General features: G+C 46.2%; 1 protein-coding gene across 4 annotated transcripts in view; it reads right to left on the minus strand.

Annotated features, from left to right (window-relative positions):
* Nucleotides 1-1,709: 1,709 nt before the first annotated feature.
* The window catches only part of gnrh2 (gonadotropin-releasing hormone 2), a 37,742-nt gene continuing 20,401 nt past the window's right edge, over nt 1,710-19,050 (minus strand). For 2 of the 4 annotated variants that reach the window (XM_072497609.1, XM_072497610.1), the window contains exons 3-4: nt 16,564-16,647; nt 11,643-11,759 (exon numbers count right to left, since the gene is read on the minus strand). In XM_072497609.1, coding sequence (XP_072353710.1) covers nt 11,676-11,759; nt 16,564-16,647 — 168 coding nt within the window. In that variant the 3' untranslated portion in view covers nt 11,643-11,675. Of the gene's footprint in view, nt 2,210-11,218; nt 11,253-11,642; nt 11,760-16,563; nt 16,648-19,050 lie in introns of those variants that run through there. The other 2 variants (XM_072497612.1, XM_072497611.1) reach the window with 2 other exon arrangements.

Raw genomic sequence — 19,050 nt, forward strand, 5'->3', positions numbered from 1 at the left:
AAAAATATTCATGGTTGGGAGACAGTGGCATCATTGGGAGATGATTGCGCAGCGCTAATGCCACCGAGTTACTAGTCCAGAATCTCAGGCTAATGCTCTAGGTACGCAGGTTCAAATCTTACCACTGCTGTTGGTGGAATTTAAATTCAATGAAGTTATAAAATCTGGAAATGAAAGCTAAACTCAGTGATGGCGAGCATGAAACTGTCGGCGGTTATCATAAAAACCCATCTGATTCTCTAATGCTGTTTCGGGAAGGAAATCTGCCACCCTTACCTGGTCTGGCCTACATGTGACTCCAGGTCCACAGCAATGTGGTTGACCCTTAACTGCCCCCTGAAATGGTCCAGTCGTCAATTCAAGTTGTAATTATGCAGCTCCAGGAAGACTGCAGCTGTTCACCGCCAACTTCTCAAGGGCAATTAGGATGGGCAGCAAATTCTGGCTTAGCCAACTACACCCATATTCCGCAAAATAATTTTAAAAACATAGTTGGGCAGTCAAGATCTCAAATTAGCAACTGTGCCTGAGAACATACAGTGCAGAAGGAGGCCATTCGGCCCACCGAGTCTGCCCTATCCCTATCCCCATAACCCAATAACCCCATCTAACCTTTTTTGGTCACTAAGGGGCAATTTAGCATGGCCAATCCACCTAACCTGCACGTCTTTGGACTGTGGGAGGAAACCGGAGCACCCGGAGGGAACCCACGCAGACACGGGGAGAACGTGCAGACTCCGCACAGACAGTGACCCAGCAGGGAATTGAACCTGGCACCCTGGTGCTGTGAAGCCACAGTGCTAATCACTTGTGCTACCGTGCTGCCCGAAGATAGAAACGAGATCACATGTCTCATTAGCTAGACTTTCGCAACTGCCTGGAGCACAGAAGGACTTTGAGATCATTTCGCAGAACTTCCATGTCCAAAGTAGCTACAGTGAATAATTTATCTAGGCATGACTCCTATTGACAATTTCCTTGGTGTTCGTTGCCCATTGGTATTACTAATATTCTCTTTTTTAAATTTAGAGTGCCCAATTCATTTTTTCCAATTAAGGGGTAATTTAGCATAGCCAATCCACCTACTCTGCACATTTTTAGGTTGTGGGGGTGAAACCCACGCAAACACGGGGAGAATGTGCAAACTCCACACGGACAGTGACCCAGAGCCGGGATCAAACCTGGGACCTCGGTGCCGTAAGGCAGCAGGGCTAACCCACTGTGCCACTGTGCTGCCCTGTTGGCAGGGTGAAGGAAACTGTACAATCAACCCACGCTTCCCATGAATGCTTGGCACTGGCACTGAATGTCCAGCATTCTGCACTTCAGAAACAAGCACAGAATTTAACGTTAGAATTGGAATAGTTTTAATGATATTTCTTTTCCCCCAAATTTGCATTAAGCTATTTATATATATTTTTTCTTACTTGTGCTCATTTGGAGCAGGATTATTCTAAGTGCCTTGCACACCTCTATAAATATGTCCATTATCGATATTGGAGATGGTACATATAATGGCATTGAACGTGCATGTAGACAATAGTTCATAGTTGTTGTGTTCCCCTGTTGCAGAGAGCTGTGCTATGGACCCCTCATGTGACATCAGGACCATCAACTCTTCAGATTAATGTGTGCACTCAGAGAAGCCAGGTTACCAAGGCAAGACCCGAAAAGCTGAATTGTTACCTGACGACCAATGCCCATACACATTGAATACAGCATATTTTAATGCTAAATTGTTACAAGTGATAACTTGTCAAGATTTTCAGACATATATAGAATGTGAAATATTGCCAAAAGTTGGAATAACAATTAACAATAAAATAAAGCACCAACCACCCATTTACCGATCTTGTTGAGTATCTGTCATATCCAAACAACGACATTTGAGAGCTGGTGTTGATATGTAGCAAAATAAAGTCCTTTATTTCACAAGATGCGAACTAAGATGTCAGAAAGAGAATGCGGTTTGTAGAGTTTGAATTTGTACCACACAACTGCCCCACGGTATCTGTTGATAGTCCTCAAGCCATTGGAGCAGGAACCTTCGAATATTTGACACAGACTTGTTGCAGATTTTAAAATCATATTTTGGGGAAAAATGTTTTCACTCATTCAAGCTTCATGGGTTACAATTTACATCAGGGACAATCAGAAAAGAAGGTGGACTTCATTTCTTCTTTTGAATCTGTTGCACCAACATATCAGTCTGATGTTAAGAAGTAGACAGGGAGGCAAATGGGGAGAAAAAACAAAGTTAAGATCATTTCACATTTATGCAGATCTAAAGATATCCTTTACTTATTTCCAATATAAAGATAATTAATAATCTTCATAGTGTTCCTACTAATTACACCTGCGGAAAGTGCACCCAACTCCAGCTCCTCGGAGACCGCGTTAGGGAACTTGATGAACTTTGGATCATCCAGGAGGCAGAGGGGATGATAGAGAGGAGTTAAAGGGAGGTAGCTACACCCAAGGCACAGGACAAGAGTAGCTGGGTTACAGTCAGGGGAAGGAAAGGGAGCGGGCAGACAGTGCTGGGATCCTCCGTGGCCGTTTCCCTTCAAAACAAGTATACCGCTTTGGATGCTGTTGCAGGGGGGGACCTATCAGGGGAAGGCCCTAGCGGCCATGTCTCTGGCACTGAGCCTGGCTCTGTGGCTCAGAAGGGAAGGGGGGAGAATAGAAAAGCGATAGTGATAGGAGACTCAATGGTTAGGGAAACGAACGAGACTCCCAGAAGGTATGTTGCCTCCCGGGTGCCAAGGTCAGGGATGTCTCGGATCGAGTCTACAGGAATCTTAAGGGGGAGTAACCAGAGGTCGTGGTGCACATTGGCACCAATGACATAGCTAAGAAAAGGATGAGGATTTAAAAAGCTATTTTAGGAAGTTAGGTTGGAAGCTAAAGAGCAGGACGAGCAGAGTAGTAATCTCAGGATTGCTACCGGTGCCACGTGCAAGTGAGACAAGGAACAGAGAGCGAGTGCAGCTGAACACGTGGCTACAGGGCTGGTGCAGGACGGAAGGCTTCAGGTGTGTAGATCATTGGGATACCTTTTGGGAAGGGTGGGATTTGTACAGGAAGGATGGGTTGCACCTGAACTGGAGGGGCACCAATATCCTGGGCAGAAGGTTTGCTAGAGCTCTTCGGGAAGGCTTAAACTAGTTTGGCAGGGGGGTGGGAACCAGAGATATGGATCAGAGGATAGGGTATCTGTTGAACGGGCAGAAATAGTATGCAGCGAGTCTGTGAGGAAGGATAGGCGGTTGATAAGGCAAAGTTGTTCTCCGTGGGATGGGTTAAAGTGTGTCTGCTTCAATGCAAGGAGTGTCAGGAATAAGGGAGATGAAATTAAGAGCATGGATCAGTACTTGGAACTATGATGTTGTGGCCATTACGGAGACATGGATTTCACAGAGGAAGGAATGGTTGTTAAATTTTCCGAGGTTTAGATGTTTTAAGAAGAATAGGGAGGGAGCTAAAAGAGGAGGGGGCGTGGCACTGTTAATAAGAGAGTGCAGAAAAGGAGGTAGTTGAGGAGGGTTTGTCTACTGAGTCAGTAAAGACATCAAAGTTTTAGTGCAGAAGGAGGCCATTCGGCCCATCGAGTCTGCACCGGCTCTTGGAAAGAGCACCCTATCAAAGCCGACACCTCCACCCTATCCCCATAACCCAGTAACCCCACCCAATACTAAGGGAATTTTGGACACTAAGGCCAATTTAGCATGGCCAATCCACCTAACCTGCACATCTTTGGACTGTGGGAGGAAACCGGAGCACCCGGAGGAAACCCACACACGGGGAGAACGTGCAGACTTCGCACAGCCAGTGACCCAAGCCGGGAATCGAACCTGGGACCCTGGAGCTGTGAAGCAATTGTGCTAACCACTATGCTGGGTGGAAGTCTGAAACAAGAAAGGAGCAGTCACTTTATTGGGAGTTTTCTATAGATCCCACAATAGCAGCAGAGAGATGGAGTATAGATTGGGCGGCAGATCTTGGAAAGTGCAAGATAACAGAGTTGTTGTCATGGGTGATTTCAACTTCCCTGATATTGACTGGAACCTCCTCAGTGCAAATGGTTTGGATGGAGCAGATTTTGTCCGGTGTGCCAAGGAAGGATTCCTGACTCAATATGTAGATAGGCCGACTACGGGGGGGAGGCCATATTGGATTTGGTGCTTGACAATGAACCAGGCTAGGTGTCAGATGTCTCAGTGGGAAGGTATTTAATTGGGGGAGGGGATATTACTGCTATTAGACAGGAGCTGAGGAGCATAAATTGGGAACAGATGTTCTCAGGGAAATGCACAACAGTAATGTGGGGGTTGTTTAAAGAGCACTTGCTCGAGTGCTGGATAGTTTTGTCCCATTGAGACAAGGAAGGAATGGTAAGGTGAAGGAGCCTTGGATGACAAGAGAAGTGGAGCATCTAGTCAAGAGGAAGAAGGAAGCTTACGTAAGGTTGAGGAAGCAAGGATGTGGCAAGGCTCTAGAGGGTTACAAGGTAACCAGGAAGGAACTCAAAAATGGACTTAGGAGAGACAGAAGGCTTGGGGAAAACACCAAGGCGTTCTACGCTTATGTGAGAAATAAGAGGATGATCAGAGTGAGAGTAGGGCCGATCAGGGATAGTGGAGGGAACTTGTGCCTAGACTCTGAGGAGGTAGAGGAGGCCGTAAATGAATATTTTGCTTCAGTATTCACCAGAGAGAAGGTCCTTGTTGCTCGTGAGAACAGTGTGAACCAGGTTAATAGGCTCAAACAGGTTGATATTAAGGAGGAGTATGTGTGAAAATTTTGAAAAGCATCAGGATAGATAAGTCCCCTGGGCCTGACGGGATATACCCAAGGTTACTACGGGAAGCGAGGGAAGAGATTGCTGAGCCGTTGGTGATGATCTTTGCATCCTCACTCTCCACTGGAGCAGTACTGGATGATTGGAGGGAGGCAAATGTTCTTCCCCTGTTCATGAAAGGGAATAGGGAAAGCCCTGGGAATTACAGAAGTCAGTCTTACATCTGTGGTGAGCAAAATACTGGAAAGTATTCTGAGAGATAGGATTTATGATTTTTTTGGAAAAACATAGTTTGATTAAAGATAGTCAGCATAGCTTTATGAGGGGCGGGTCATGCCTCGTAAGCCTTATTGAATTCTTTGAGGATGTGACGAGACACATTGATGAAGGTCGGGCAGTGGATGTGGTGTATATGGATTTCAGTAAGGCATTTGGTAAGGTTCTCCATGGTAGGCTCATTCAGAAAATTAGGGGGCATGGGATACAGGGAAATTTGGCTGCCTGGATACAGAATTGGCTAGTAGTGAATGGAAACGAAACAGAAAATGCTGGAAAATCTCAGCAGGTTTGGCAGCATCTGTAGGGAGAGATAAGAGCCAACGTTTTGAGTCCAATGACTCTTTGTCGAAGCTAACAGACAGAGAAAATGGGAAATATTTATACTGTGGAGTGAGAATGAAAGATGAGTCATAGCCACAGAAACCCAGGAAAACCGGGTGCGAATGGCCACAGAAACCAAGGGGAAAGAGTGCTAATGGCAGTATCCAGAGAGAACAAAAGATGTGAAAGGTCAAACAGCAGAGAAACTGACATCAGAGGATGAACTGTGATAGATGTAGATGTGGGGGAAGGGAAGGGGTAAGCAAAGAGGAGAAACGGTAAGGAAAGGTTGATAAGACAGGGGGGAGGGGGTGTGTTTGATATATATTAAGAAAGAGAGAAATGGTAAAAGACAGTTGAAACGAAATGGGATGAAAATAAATGGGTCAAGGTGGGGCAGAGCTAATCATCTGAAGATGTTGAATTTGATGTTCAGGCTGGAAGGCTGTAGCGTGCCTAACCGGAAGATGAGATGTTGTTCCTCCAGTTTGCGTTGAGCTTCACTGGAACATTGCAGCAAGCCAAGGACAGACATGTGGGCATGGGAGCAGGGTCTTGTGTTAAAATGGCAAGCAACGGGAAGGTCAGGGACTTGAATGCGCACAGACCGAAGGTACTCAGCAAAGCGATCACCCAGTCTGCATTTGGTCTTTCCGATATAGAGCAGCGAATGCAGTAGACCAAATTGGAAGAGATGCAAGTGAAACGCTGCTTAACCTGGAATGAGTGTTTTGGGCCTGGGAAGTTAAGCATGGAAGAAGTAAAAGGGCAGGTGTTACACCTTCTGCGATTGCATGGGAAGATGCCTTGGGTGATGGGAGAGGTACTGGGTATGGTGGACGAATGGACTAGATTATCTCAGAGCGAATGGTCTCTGCGGAATGCTGACCGAGGGAGTGAAGGGAAGATGTGTTTGGTGGTGGCATCACGCTGGAGTTGGCGAAAATGGTGGAGGATTATGCTTTGCATACGGAAGCTGGGTGGGATGAAATGGGAGAATGAGGGGCACTCTATCCTTGTTCTTGGAGGGAGGGGCGGGAGCGAGGGCAGTGGTGCGGGAGATGGACCACACACTGTTGAGAGCCCTGTCAACAACTGTAGGTGGGAAATCACGGTTGAGAAAGAAGGAACACATTTTCGAAGCACCATTTTGGAAAGTGGCATCATCGGAACAAATGCGATGGAGGTGAAGGGGTTGAGAGAAAGAGGTGGAGTCCTTACAGGGTGTAGGGTGCAAAGAACTGTAGTCCAGATAGCTGTGGGAGTCAGTGGGCTGTAGTGGATATGGAGTCAGAAAGATCAAGGAAGGGAAGGGAAGTGTCTGAGATGGACCAGGTGAAAGTGATGGAGGGGTGGAAGCTGGAAGTGAAGCGAAGTGCATTCCGGGAGCAGCCTGGGAAGGTAGGTGATATAAAATCTTACCCCAGGTTCCAGCGGCCTTCATTTTCGGGAGCGGGAGAGAGAGAGAGAGACAGAGCCAGGCAGCAGCTTGGGGACAGATAAATGATAGATATTCTGCTATTCTGAGTGATCCGACTGGGGGGGGGGGGCTGAAAAGTGACGTCACAGGAAAGCTGTGACCTGATTGGCTGGTAGGGAATCTGCACTAAATTTAAAAATTAAACATTATTAAACTATTTAAACATAATTAATTAATTACTTAATCAAAATTTGGAGAGGTATCTAAGCCAGAGACCGGAGAGTACTGTATTTAGCATTTACATTTATAACAGAAATCTAGTGCTGGGAAACATAGTTAACAGCAACTTAAAAAAAAAAATTTTTTTTAAAATTTAATCTACTAATTAATTAATGCAATGTCAATTAGAGGGGTGCAGTGCTCTGACTGTGAGTTGTGACCGGTCCGGGAGGCTTCCAGCATCCCTGATGGCTTCATCTGCAGAAAGTGCACCCAACTGGGGCTCCTCACAGACCGCATGCTTGGGTTGGAGTAGCAGTTGGATGCACTTCAGAGCATGCAGGTGGCAGAAAGCGTCATAGATCGCAGTTATATAAATGTGGTCACACCCAAGGTGCAGGCAGAGAGATGGGTGACCACCAGAAGGGGCAGGCAGTCAGTGCAGGAATCCCCTGTGGTTGTCCCCCTCTCGAACAAGTATACTCCTTTGGATACTGTCGGGGGGAATAGTCTATCGCCACACTACCAGAAGGATGTAAAGGCTTTAGAGAGAGTGCAGAGGAGATTTATCAGGATGCTGCCTGGTATAGAGAACATTAGCTATGAGGAGAGGTTGAATAAACTTGGTTTGTTCTCACTGGAACGAAGGAGGTGAGGGGGGAACTGATAGAGGTCTACAAAATTATATGGGGCACAGACATAGTGGATAGTCAGTGACTTTTTCCCAGGGTAGAGGCGTCAATTACTAGGGGGCATAGGTTTAAGGTGCGAGGGGCAAGGTTTAGAGGCGATGTACAAGATAAATTTGTTACACAGAGGGTAGTGGGTGCCTGGAACCCGCTGCCGGAGGAGGTGGTAGAAGTAGGGACGATAGTGACGTTTCAGGGGCATCTTGACAAATACATGAATAGGATGGGAATAGAGGAATACGGACCCCGGAAGTGTAGAAGATTTTAGTTTAGACGGGCAGCTCGGTCGGCGCGGGCTTGGAGGGCTGAAGGGCCTGTTCCTGTGCTGTACTTTTCTTTGTTCTTTGGTCTTTGATGAATTTTTCCAAGTCCGGATGAGAGCATGAAGCGGCACCAAATGTATCGGTAAAGGAGTTGTGGGAGGAGACCCAGGTAGGCCTGGAATAAGGAATGTTCCACATACCCAATACAAAGGCAAGCGTAGCTAGGACCCACGCGGGTACCCATTAGCTACACCTTTGATTTGGAGAAAATGGGATGAGTTAAAGGAGAAGTTGTTGAGAGATAGAACGAGTTCAGCCAGGCGGAGGAGAGTGGTGGTGGATGGGAATTGTCCGGGCCTCTTTTTGAGAAAGAAGCGAAGAGCTCTCAGGCCATCCTGGCGTGGGATGGAGGTGTACGGAGATTGCACATCCATGGTGAATAGAATGCTGTTAGGGCCCGCAAACTGGAAGCTGGAAGTGGATGGAAAGTGTTCTGCCTGGAGGTCGGTGACCAGTGGTGTCCCACAAGGACCTGTTCTGGGACCTCTGCTCTTTGTGTTTTTAATAAATGACTTGGATGAGGAAGTGGAAGGGTGGGTTAATAAGTTTGCCGATGACATGAAGGTTGGTGGCGTTGTAGATAGTATCGGGGGCTGTTGCAAGTTACAACAGGACATTGACAGGATGCAGAGCTGGGCTGAGAAGTGGCAGATGGAGTTCAATCTTGATAAATGTGAAGTGATCCATTTTGGAAGGTTGTATTTGAACGCTAAATACAGGGTTAAAGGCAGGATTCTTGGAAGTGTGAAGGAACAGAGGGATCTTGGGGTCCACGTACATAGATCCCTCAAAGTTGCCACCCAGGTTGATAGGGTTGTTAAGAAGGCGTATGGTGTGTTGGCTTTCATTAACAGGGGGATTGAGTTTAAGAGCCGCAAGGTTTTGCTACAGCTTTATAAAACCCTGGTTAGACCACACTTCGAATATTGTGTCCAGTTCTGGTCGCTTCATTATAGGAAGGATGTGGATGCTTTGGAGAGGGTGCGGAGGAGATTTACCAGGATGCTGCCTGGACTGGAGGGCATGCCTTATGAAGAAAGGTTGGGGGAGCTAGGGCTTTTCTCACTGGAGCGAAGAAGGCAGAGAGGTGACTTGATAGAGGTGTACAAGGTGATGAGAGACATGGAAAGAGTGGCTTGCCAGAGACTTTTCCCCAGGACAGAAGTGGCTGTCACAGGGGGACATAATTTTCAGGTGATTGGAGGAAGTTATAGGGGAGATGTCAGAGGTAGGTTCTTTACACAGAGAGTGGTGGGTGCGTGGAATGCACTGTCAGCAGAAGTGGGGCTGTCAGAGTCATGAGGGACATTTAAGCGACTCTTGGACAGGCACGTGGACAGCAGTAAAATTGAAGGGTTACAGGTTACGTTGATCTTAGATTACAATAAATGGTCGGCACAACATCGTGGACTGTACTGTACTGTACACACCACAGGGCCTGTACTGTGTTATGTTGTTCTATGTTCTAAGATACTTCCAACCCATGCATGCCCACAGTTCTATATGATATCTATTCTTGTTTCAGGTATAACCTTCAGGACTAGAATCATATGAACATCAGCAACACGGGGGCGGCACGGTGGGGCACAATGGTTAGCACTACTGCCTCACAGCTGCAGGGTCTCGGGTGACTGTCTGTGTGGAGTTTGCACTTTCTACCCGTGTCTGCGTGGGTTTCCTCCGGGTGCTCCGGTTTCCTCCCACAGTCCAAAGGTGTGCAGGTTAGGTGGATTGGCCATGCTAAATTTCCCCTTATTGTACAAAGGTTAGTTGGGGTGACTGGGTTAGAGGGATAGGGTGGAGGCTTGGGCTTAAGTAGGGTACTCTTTTCAAGGGCCGATGCAGACGCGATGGGCCGAATGGCCTCCTTCTGCACTATAAATTCTATTATTCTATGAACACACATAGAAACATAAGGCCGTTCAGCCCTTCGAGCCTGCTCTGCCATTCATTGCGATCATGGCTGATCATCAAACTCAGTAACCTGTTCTCGCTTTCCTGCCATATCCTTTGATCCCTTTAGCCCCAAGTGCTATGTCTAATTCCTTCTTGAAAACATACAATGTTTTGACCTCAACTGCTTTCTGTGGTAGCAAATTCCACAGGCTCACCACTCTCTGGGTAAAGAAATGTCTCCCCATCTCAGTCCTAAATGGTCTACCCAGTATCCTTCGACTGTGCCCCCTGGTTCTGGAAATACCCACCATCGGGAACACCCTTCCTGCACCTACCCTATCCAGTCCTGTTAGAATTTTATAGGCTTCTTTGAGATCCCCCCTCATTCTTCTAAACTCCAGCGAATAGAATCCTAACCAGCGCAGTCTCTACTCATATATCAGCCCTGCCATCCCAGGAATCATTCTGGAAAACCTTCACTGCACTCTCTCTAGAGGAAGAACATCCTTCCTCAGGTAGGGAGGCCAAAACTGCAGACAATATTCCAGGTGTGGCCCCACCAAAGCCATGTATAATTGCAGCAAGACATCCCTGCCCCTGGATTCAAATCCTCTCACTATAAAGACCAACATGCCATTTCCCTTAACTAAAAACAGAAAATGCTGGACAAGCTCAGCAGTGTGACAGCATCTGTGGGAAGAGACTGGAGCTAACATTTGAGTTTGGATGACTCTTTGACTAAGATTCTGCCACTCATTTCCAAGTGCACTGCTATAAAATCTTTGATAATGGACTCTCAAATCTTTCCCACTACTGACATCGGGCTGACTGGTTGCGAATTCCCATTTATCTTTCTACTTCCCATTTTAAATAGTGGACTACATTAGCTGCCATCCAATGTGTAGGTACTGTTGCAGAGTCTGTAGCGTCTTGGAAGATGACCACCAATACATCCATTATTTCTAGGGTCACCTCCTTAAGTACCCCGGGATGTATATTATCAGGCCCTGGGGATTTATCAGCCTTCAATCCCATCAATTTCCCCCACACAATTTCCCTCTTAATACTGATTTCCTTCAGTTCTTCCCTTTGACTAAACCCCGCATTCCCCAACATTTCTGGTATCTTATTTGTGTCCTCCATTGTGAAGCCAGAACCAAAGTATGTGTTTAGTCGCTCAACCATTTCTTCAAAGAACAAAGAAATGTACAGCACAGGCTTCATTCTCCATTATAAATTCCACTGTTGTTGACCTTAAGGGACTTACATTTGTCTTCACCAATCCTGTTCTCTTCACATACCTATGGAAATTTTAACAGTCAGTGTTTATGTTCCCTGCAAGCTTACTCTCATCCTCTATGTCCCCTTCTTGATTAATTCCTTTGCCCTTCTTTGGCTGACTACATGTTTTCACAGAATGACAAGGCACAAAAGGAGGTGATACAGCTATGCTGGTTCCATGAAAGAGCCGCCAATTATTCTCATCCCATCTCTTTCTGTATTTAGCCTCTTTTTTTCCCCTTTTCAAGTACTTATCAACTCCATTTTAAAGGTTATTATTGTATCTGTTTCCACCACCCTTTCAGACAGTGCACATCACAGAATAACTTCAGATGAGGTTAGGTGGATTGGCCATGCTAAAATTGCCCATAGTGTCCAAAGATGTGTAGGTTAAGTGGGGTTACCGGGATAGGGTGGGGGTTTGAGCCTTGGTAAGGTGCTTTTCACAGGCTCAGTGCAGACTCAAAGGACCAAATGGCTTCCTTTTGCACTGTAGGAATTCGATGGATAACAACTTGCAGCTTTTCCTGAGAACAAAGAACAAGAATATTACAGCACAGGAACAGGCCCATCGGGCCACCAAGCCTGCAGGGATCCAGATTCCTATTTAGACCTACTACTTATTGCCCAAACGGTCTGTATCCCTCCATTCCCTGCCTGTTCATGTGTCTAGCAAGATATATCTTAAACATTGTTGCTATCGTGCCTGCCTTCACCACCTCCACTGGCAACGCGTTCCAGGTTCCCGCCACCCTCTGCGTAAAAAACCTCCCCCACACATCTGCCCTAAACTTTCTCTCACCTTGAACCTGTGCTCCCTTTAATTGAGTCTTCCACCTTGGAAATAGCTCCTGACTATCCACCCTGTCTACACCTCTGGTAAATTTAAATACCTCAATCAGGACTCCCCTCAGCCTACGTCTTTCCAACGAAAACAGTACGAGTTTATTCAACCTCTCCTCATAGCTAACACCCTCCAGACCAGGCAACATCCTGCTAAACTTTCTTTGCACTCTCTCCAAAGCATCCACGTCCTTCTGGCAGTGTGGCCACCAAACTGCACTCAATATTCCAAATGTGGCCTAACTAAAGTTTTACATATCTGCAACATGACCTGCCAACACTCAATGTCCCAGCCAATGAAGGCAAGCATGCCGTTTGCCTTCTTGATCACCCTGTCCACCTGCATTGCCACCTTCATGGAACTATGGACCTGAACACCCAGATCCCTCTGTATGTCAATGCTCCTAAAGGTTCTACCATTTACTGTACAATTGACACCTGAATTTGATCTTCCAAAATGCATCACTTTGCATTTGGCTGGATTGAACTTCATCTGCCATTTCTCTGTCCATCTCTCCAATCTATATTCTGCCGTATTCTCCAACAGTCCCCTTCATTATCTGCAATTCCACCTAGTGTCATCTGCACTAATCAGACCATTTTCCTCCAGATCATTTATATATATTACAAGCAACATTGATCCCTGTGGAACACCTCTAGTTACAGATCTCCATTCTGAAAAACTCCCTTCCACTGTTACTCTCTATCTCCAGTTGCCAAGCCAGTTCTTTATCCATCTAGCTAGCACACCCTGAATCCCAAACGACTTTACCTTTTGTACCAGTCTGCCATGAATGACCTTGTCAAATGCCTTACTGAAGTCCATGTAGACGACATCCACAGCTTTTCCCTCATCAATTGATTTTGTAACCTCCTCAAAAAAACTCTATCAAGTTGGGAAGACATGACCTTCCCCGCACAAAACTATGTTGCCTATCACACTAACAATTCCATTTGCTTCCAAATGTGAGTAAATTCTGTTCCTGAGTATCTTTTCCAAAAGCTTCCCCACCACTGATGTCAGGCTCACCGGCCTATAATTACTTGGATTATCTCTGCTTCCCTTCTTAATCAAAGGGACAACACTGGCTATTCTCCAGTCCTCTGGAACCTCACCTATGGTCAAAGATGATGCAAAGATATTTGTTAAGACCCCAGATATTTCCTCTCTTGCCTCTCCCAGCAACTTGGGATATATCCGATCCAGTCCTGGGGACTTGTCTACCTTAATGCATTTTAAGATACCCAACAATTCCTCCCTCATTATGCTGACATGTTCCAGAGTTCACACATCGATCCCTAACCTCAACGTCCGTTATGTCCCTCTCCATGGTGAATACTGATGCAAAGTACTGATTAGGAATTTCAACTACTTCCTCTGACTGCATGCATAAATTCCCTTTTTTGTCCTTGAATGGACCTCTTCTTTCCCTAGCTACCCCCTTGCTCCTTACAAAAGTATAGAAGGCCTTGGAATTTTCCTTGACCCTGCTTGCCAATGACATTTCATGGCCTCTTTTAGCCCTCCTAACTCTCCATTTGCATTTGTTCCTACTTTCCCAACATTCTTCAAAAACTCCTTCTGTTTTTAGTTGCCTAGACCTTCCTTCTTTCTTTTTGATTAGTCTCACAATTTCCCCTGTCACCCATGGTTCCCTAATCCTGCCATTTCTGTCCTTCATTTTCACAGGGAGATCCTGTCCTGCACTCTAATCTACTGGTCTTTAAAAAACTCCCACATATCAAGTGTGGATTTAATGGAGGGAGATTCCGCTATTTGGGAATCCAGGTGGCACAGGAATGGGAGCTGTTACATAAACTAAATTTGACCCGGCTAGTGGAACAAATGGAGGAGGACTTTCGAAGGTGGGACATGCTCCCGCTGTCACTGGCAGGGAGGGTACAGACCGTGAAAATGACGGTCCTCCAGGAGATTTCTGTTTGTTTTCCAGTGCCTCCCCATCTTTATCCCAAAGGCCTTTTTTAAAACGGGTAAATAAGGAGTTTATGGTTTTGTGTGGGTGGGTAAAACCCCGCGAGTGAAGTAAGTGCTGCTGGAGCGTAGACGGGGGGAGGGTGGGTTGGCGCTGCCGAACTTTAGCAACTATTACTGGGCAGCAAACATAGCCATGATTAGGGAGTGGGTAGTGGGTGGGTGGTGGGGGAGGGGGGGTGTCGGTGTGGGAGCGAGTGGAGGCAATATCGTGTAAGGACACAAGTCTGGGGGCATTGATAACGGCACCTCTGCCATTCTCGCCGGCCCGATACTCCACAAGCCTGGTGGTAGTGGTGGCCCTGAGAGTCTGGGGGCAGTGGAAGAAATATAGGAGAGCATCGGTCTGGGCTCCAATTTGTAACAATCACCAGTTTGTTCTGGGGAGGCTGGATGGGGGTTTTCGGAGATGGCAGAGAGCAATGATTGAGAGGCTGGGGGATCTATTTATTGATGGGAGCTTTCCTGTTTGGAGGATTTAGAGGAGAAATTTGATTTGTCGGGAGGGAATGGGTTTCGATATCTGCAGGTAAGAGATTTTGTGCGAAGGCCGGTTTCAACCTTCCCGCTCCTACCGCCGCGGGGGGATACAGGGCAGGGTAGTTTCTAGAACGGGGGTGGGAGAGGGGAAGGTCTCTGATATCTATAAAGAACTCATGGAATCGGAGGTAACTCAGATAGAGGAGCTAAAGTGTAAATGGGGAGGAGCTGGTGGGAGAGGGGGGGAGATAGAGGTGGGCTTGTGGGCAGATGCTTTGAGCAGAGTCAACACATCCTCATCATGTGCCAGGCTCAGCCTGATACAATTTGGGATAGAGGACAAGTGTGTGAGGTGTGCGGGAGGGCCAGAAAACCATGTCCATATGTTCTGGACATGTCCAAAGCTTAGAGGATTCTAGCAGGGATTTGCGAGATCATGTCCATGGTGCTAAAAACAAGGGTGGTGCCGAGTCCGGAGGTGGCGGTTTTTGGAGTGTCGGCAGCTCCTGGAGTCCAGGGGGCGCGAGAGGCTTACATCTTGGCCTTTGTCTCCTTGGCAGTCCGGAGGCGGATATTGCTAGTGTGGAGGGACTCGAAGCTCCCAAAATCAGAGATCTGGGTTAGCGACCTGGCTAACATGGGGGAGTTAGGCTATTTTCTGTTTAGGGTAGGTGGGATTTCTTAGGGATGGAGATGCTTTATGCACTATGTTTTTAACTGTATTTGTACTGTTTACTGTTATTATTATAAAATTATAAATACCTTAATAAAATGTTTTACAAAACAACGTGTGGACTTATCCTCAAACAGCCGCTCCCAATTCACATTATTCAGCTCTTGCAGAATTCTGCTGTCGTTAGCTTTCCCCCAATTTAGCACCCTCACTCGAGGGCCACTCTTGTCCTTATCTTCTATGATTCTTTTGCCAATTACCTTAAACCTGCTCTCGGATTGGATTGGATTTGATTATTGTCACCTGTACCGAGGTACAGTGAAAAGTATTTTTCTGCGAGCAGCTCAACAGATCATTAAGTACATGGGAAGAAAAGGAAATTAAAGAAAATACATAATAGGGCAACACAACAGAAACAATGTAACAACATAAGCACTGGCATCGGATGAAGCATACAGGGTGTAGTGTTAATGAGGTCAGTCCATAAGAGGGTCATTTAGGAGTCTGGCGACAGTGGGGAAGAAGCTGTTTTTTAGTCTGTTCGTGTGTGTTCTCAGACTTCTGTATCTCCTGCCCTATGGAAGACGTTGAAAGAGTGAGTAAGCCGGGTAGGAGGGGTCTTTGATTATGCTGCCCGCTTTCCCCAGGCAGCGGGAGGTGTAGATGGAGTCAATGGATGGGAGGCAGGTTCGTGTGATGGACTGGGCAGTGTTCACAACTCTCTGAAGTTTGTTGTGGTCTTGGGCTGAGCAGTTGCCATACCAGGCTGTGATGCAGCCCAATAGGATGCTTTCTATGGTGCATCTGTAAAAGTTGGTAAGAGTTAATGTGGACATGCCGAATTTCCTTAGTTTCCTGAGGAAGTATAGGCGCTGTTATGCTTTCTTGGTGGTAGCGTCTACGTGGGTGGAACAGGACAGATTTTTGGAGATGTGTTTCCCTCGAAATCTGAAATGGCTAACCATCTCCACCTCGGCCCCGTTGATGCTGACGGGTGCGTACAGTACTTTGCTTCCGAAAGTCAATGACCACCACTGGAATCATTTTTCCTGTATCTGTCAAAAACCCTCTCATTTTAAACATGTGCGATAAATCTCTCTTTAACCTTCTCCGCTGTACGGAGAACAATCCCAATTTCTTTGGACTTTCCACCTAACTGCAACCCTTTCTCAACACAACTCTGTGAAGCTTGTGGGTTTGTGCAGTACAAACTCACGGTTTCTTCATTAATCCTTCTCTTATGAGCAAAGCACAGTTAGAAACCTTTACACATTTTTGAAATGAGTTTACTTTTGCAAGTCACTATGTTTATTTCCTCAACCAGTAAGAATTTTGAAATTACCACAATGCTCCTTATAACATCTTTACGTGGACTTCCCAGGGATAAACAACCGTCTCCTCGACATAACTTGATTTCTTCTGAAACCTGGGGAATAACAAGAAACATTCAATTGGACTTTTCCAATCACCTTTCATCCTTAGTTTAGTTCTCCCTCAACCCCCCTACGCACTTTTTAAAAAAAGGAGTTATCTCCTGCTCCTCGGGCAGCACGGTAGCACAGTGGTTAGCACAGTTGCTTCACAGCTCCAGGTTCGATTCCCGGCTGGGTCACTGTCTGTGCGGAGTCTGCACGTTCTCCCCGTGTCTGCGTGAGTTTCCTCCGGGTGCTCCGGTTTCCTCCCACAGTCCAAAGATGTGCAGGTTAGGTGGATTGGCCATGATAAATTGCCCTTAGTGTCCAAAAAAAAGGTTAGGTGGGGTTACAGGGATAGGGTGGAGGTGTGAGCTTAAGTGGAGTACTATTTCCAGGGGCCGGTGCAGACTCGATGGGCCGAATGGCCTCCTTCTGTACTGTAAATTCTATGATTCTTTGTGTTTTTTAAATTCTATCATGGGATCACACCCACACTTGTTGACCTTGAACTGGGTGGCTTTCTGGGCCACATACAAGATCTGTTAAGAGTCAACCATATTGCTGTGGGTCTGGAGTCACATGTAGACCAGACCAGGTAAGGACAGAAGATTTCCTTCCCTAAAGGACATTAGTGAACCAGCTTTTTTACAACAATAGATGATGGTTTCATGCTCACCATTACTGAGACTAGCTCTATATTCCAAATGTATTAATTGAACTTACATTCTACCAGTTGACGTGGTGGGATTTGAATCTGTGTCCCCCATAGCAGTGCGCCCAGAGCTTCTGGGTTACGAGTCCAGTGACATTACACTAGGTCTCAATCTCCCCCATCATATACAGTCAAACAACATCAGCATCACATCCCAAATTCATGACCTCTATTGGCTTGGGATACCAGGAGGATAAGAGTACCAGACTCATGGGAGATGCCACATTCCTTTTTCCCACCGAGACACACGCCAGGTTGCCTTGGACATACATCAGCATTTTGTCATCGTTGTTTGGTCAAAATCTTGGAAGTCCCTACATTAACAACACTGTGGCATCATGTTTGACACCAGGCTACACAGTTCAAGAACAAGGCACAGCACCTTCCCTTTTTTAAAATAAATTTAGAGTGCCCAATTCATTTTTTCCAATTCAGGGGCAATATAGCATGGCCAATCCACTACCCTGCACATCTTTGGGTTAACGGGGCGAAACCCATGCAAACACGGGGAGAGTGTGCAAACTCCACACCGACAGTGTCCCAGAGCTGGATCGAACCTGGGACCTCGGTGCCGTGAGGCAACAATGCTAACCACTATGCCACCGTGCTACCCTTCACCTTCCTGAGGGCAAGGAGGGAAGGGCAAAAATGTCACCCTTGCAAGCAATGCCCACATAGAATCGTCGAATAATGCTGCACAAAAAGGAGACCATTCAGCCCATTGAATCTTCACTGACCTTCCAAAAGAACACTCCATCCAGCCCCACTCCCCCGCCGTATCCCCGGAACCTCATAGCCTAACCTGCACATCTTTGATCACAAAAGGGGCAATTTAGCATGGCCAATCAACCAAACCTGCACATCTTTGGACTGTGGGAGGAAACCGGAGCAGCCGGAGGAAACCCACGCAAACATTGGGAAAACATGCAAATTTCACACAGACCATCATCCAAGGCCAGAATTTATATAAATGACTTGGATGAAGAAACCCAAAGCTAGGGTTGCTAAATTTACTGATGTCACAAAGATAGGTAGCACCGTAAGTTGTGGAGGACATAAGGAGGCTACAAAGAGATATATATATAGTTAAATGATTGGGTAAAGATATGACAAATAGGGTATAATGTGAAAAAGTGTGAAGTTGTCCATTTTGGCAGGAAGAATAAATGGTGAGAGATTGCAGAGCTCAGAGATGCAGAGGGATCTAGGTTAGTGCACACCTACAGCAAGTTCTCAGGAAGGTTAATAGAATTATATCATTTATTGTGAGGAAATTTCAATGTGAAAGTAGCAAGAAATGCTTCAGTTCGACAGAGCACTAGTGAGGCCACATCTGGACTATGGTTAACAATATTGATCTCCTTATTTAAAGAAGGATGTAAATGGTTTAGAAGCACTTCAGAGAAGGTTTACTTGACTAATTCCAGGAATGGGCAGGATGTTTTACGAGGAAGGGTTGAACAGGCTGGGCTTGTATCAACTGGAAGTTCGAAGAGTAAGAGGTGACTTGATTGAAACAGTTAAGATCTTGAGGGGTGGAAAGGATGTTTCCCCTTGTGGGAGAACCTAGAACTAGAAGTCACCGTCGCTCATTTCAGACAAAGATGAGGAAAAATTCTAACTCTCAGGAGGTTGCGAGTCTTTGGAACTCTCTTCTTGAAATATTTTTGAGGCAGAGGTAGATTCTTGATAAGCAAGGGGG

This window comes from Scyliorhinus torazame, chromosome 3, assembly GCF_047496885.1.
Source record: "Scyliorhinus torazame isolate Kashiwa2021f chromosome 3, sScyTor2.1, whole genome shotgun sequence".
In the NCBI taxonomy this organism is placed as follows: domain Eukaryota; kingdom Metazoa; phylum Chordata; class Chondrichthyes; order Carcharhiniformes; family Scyliorhinidae; genus Scyliorhinus; species Scyliorhinus torazame.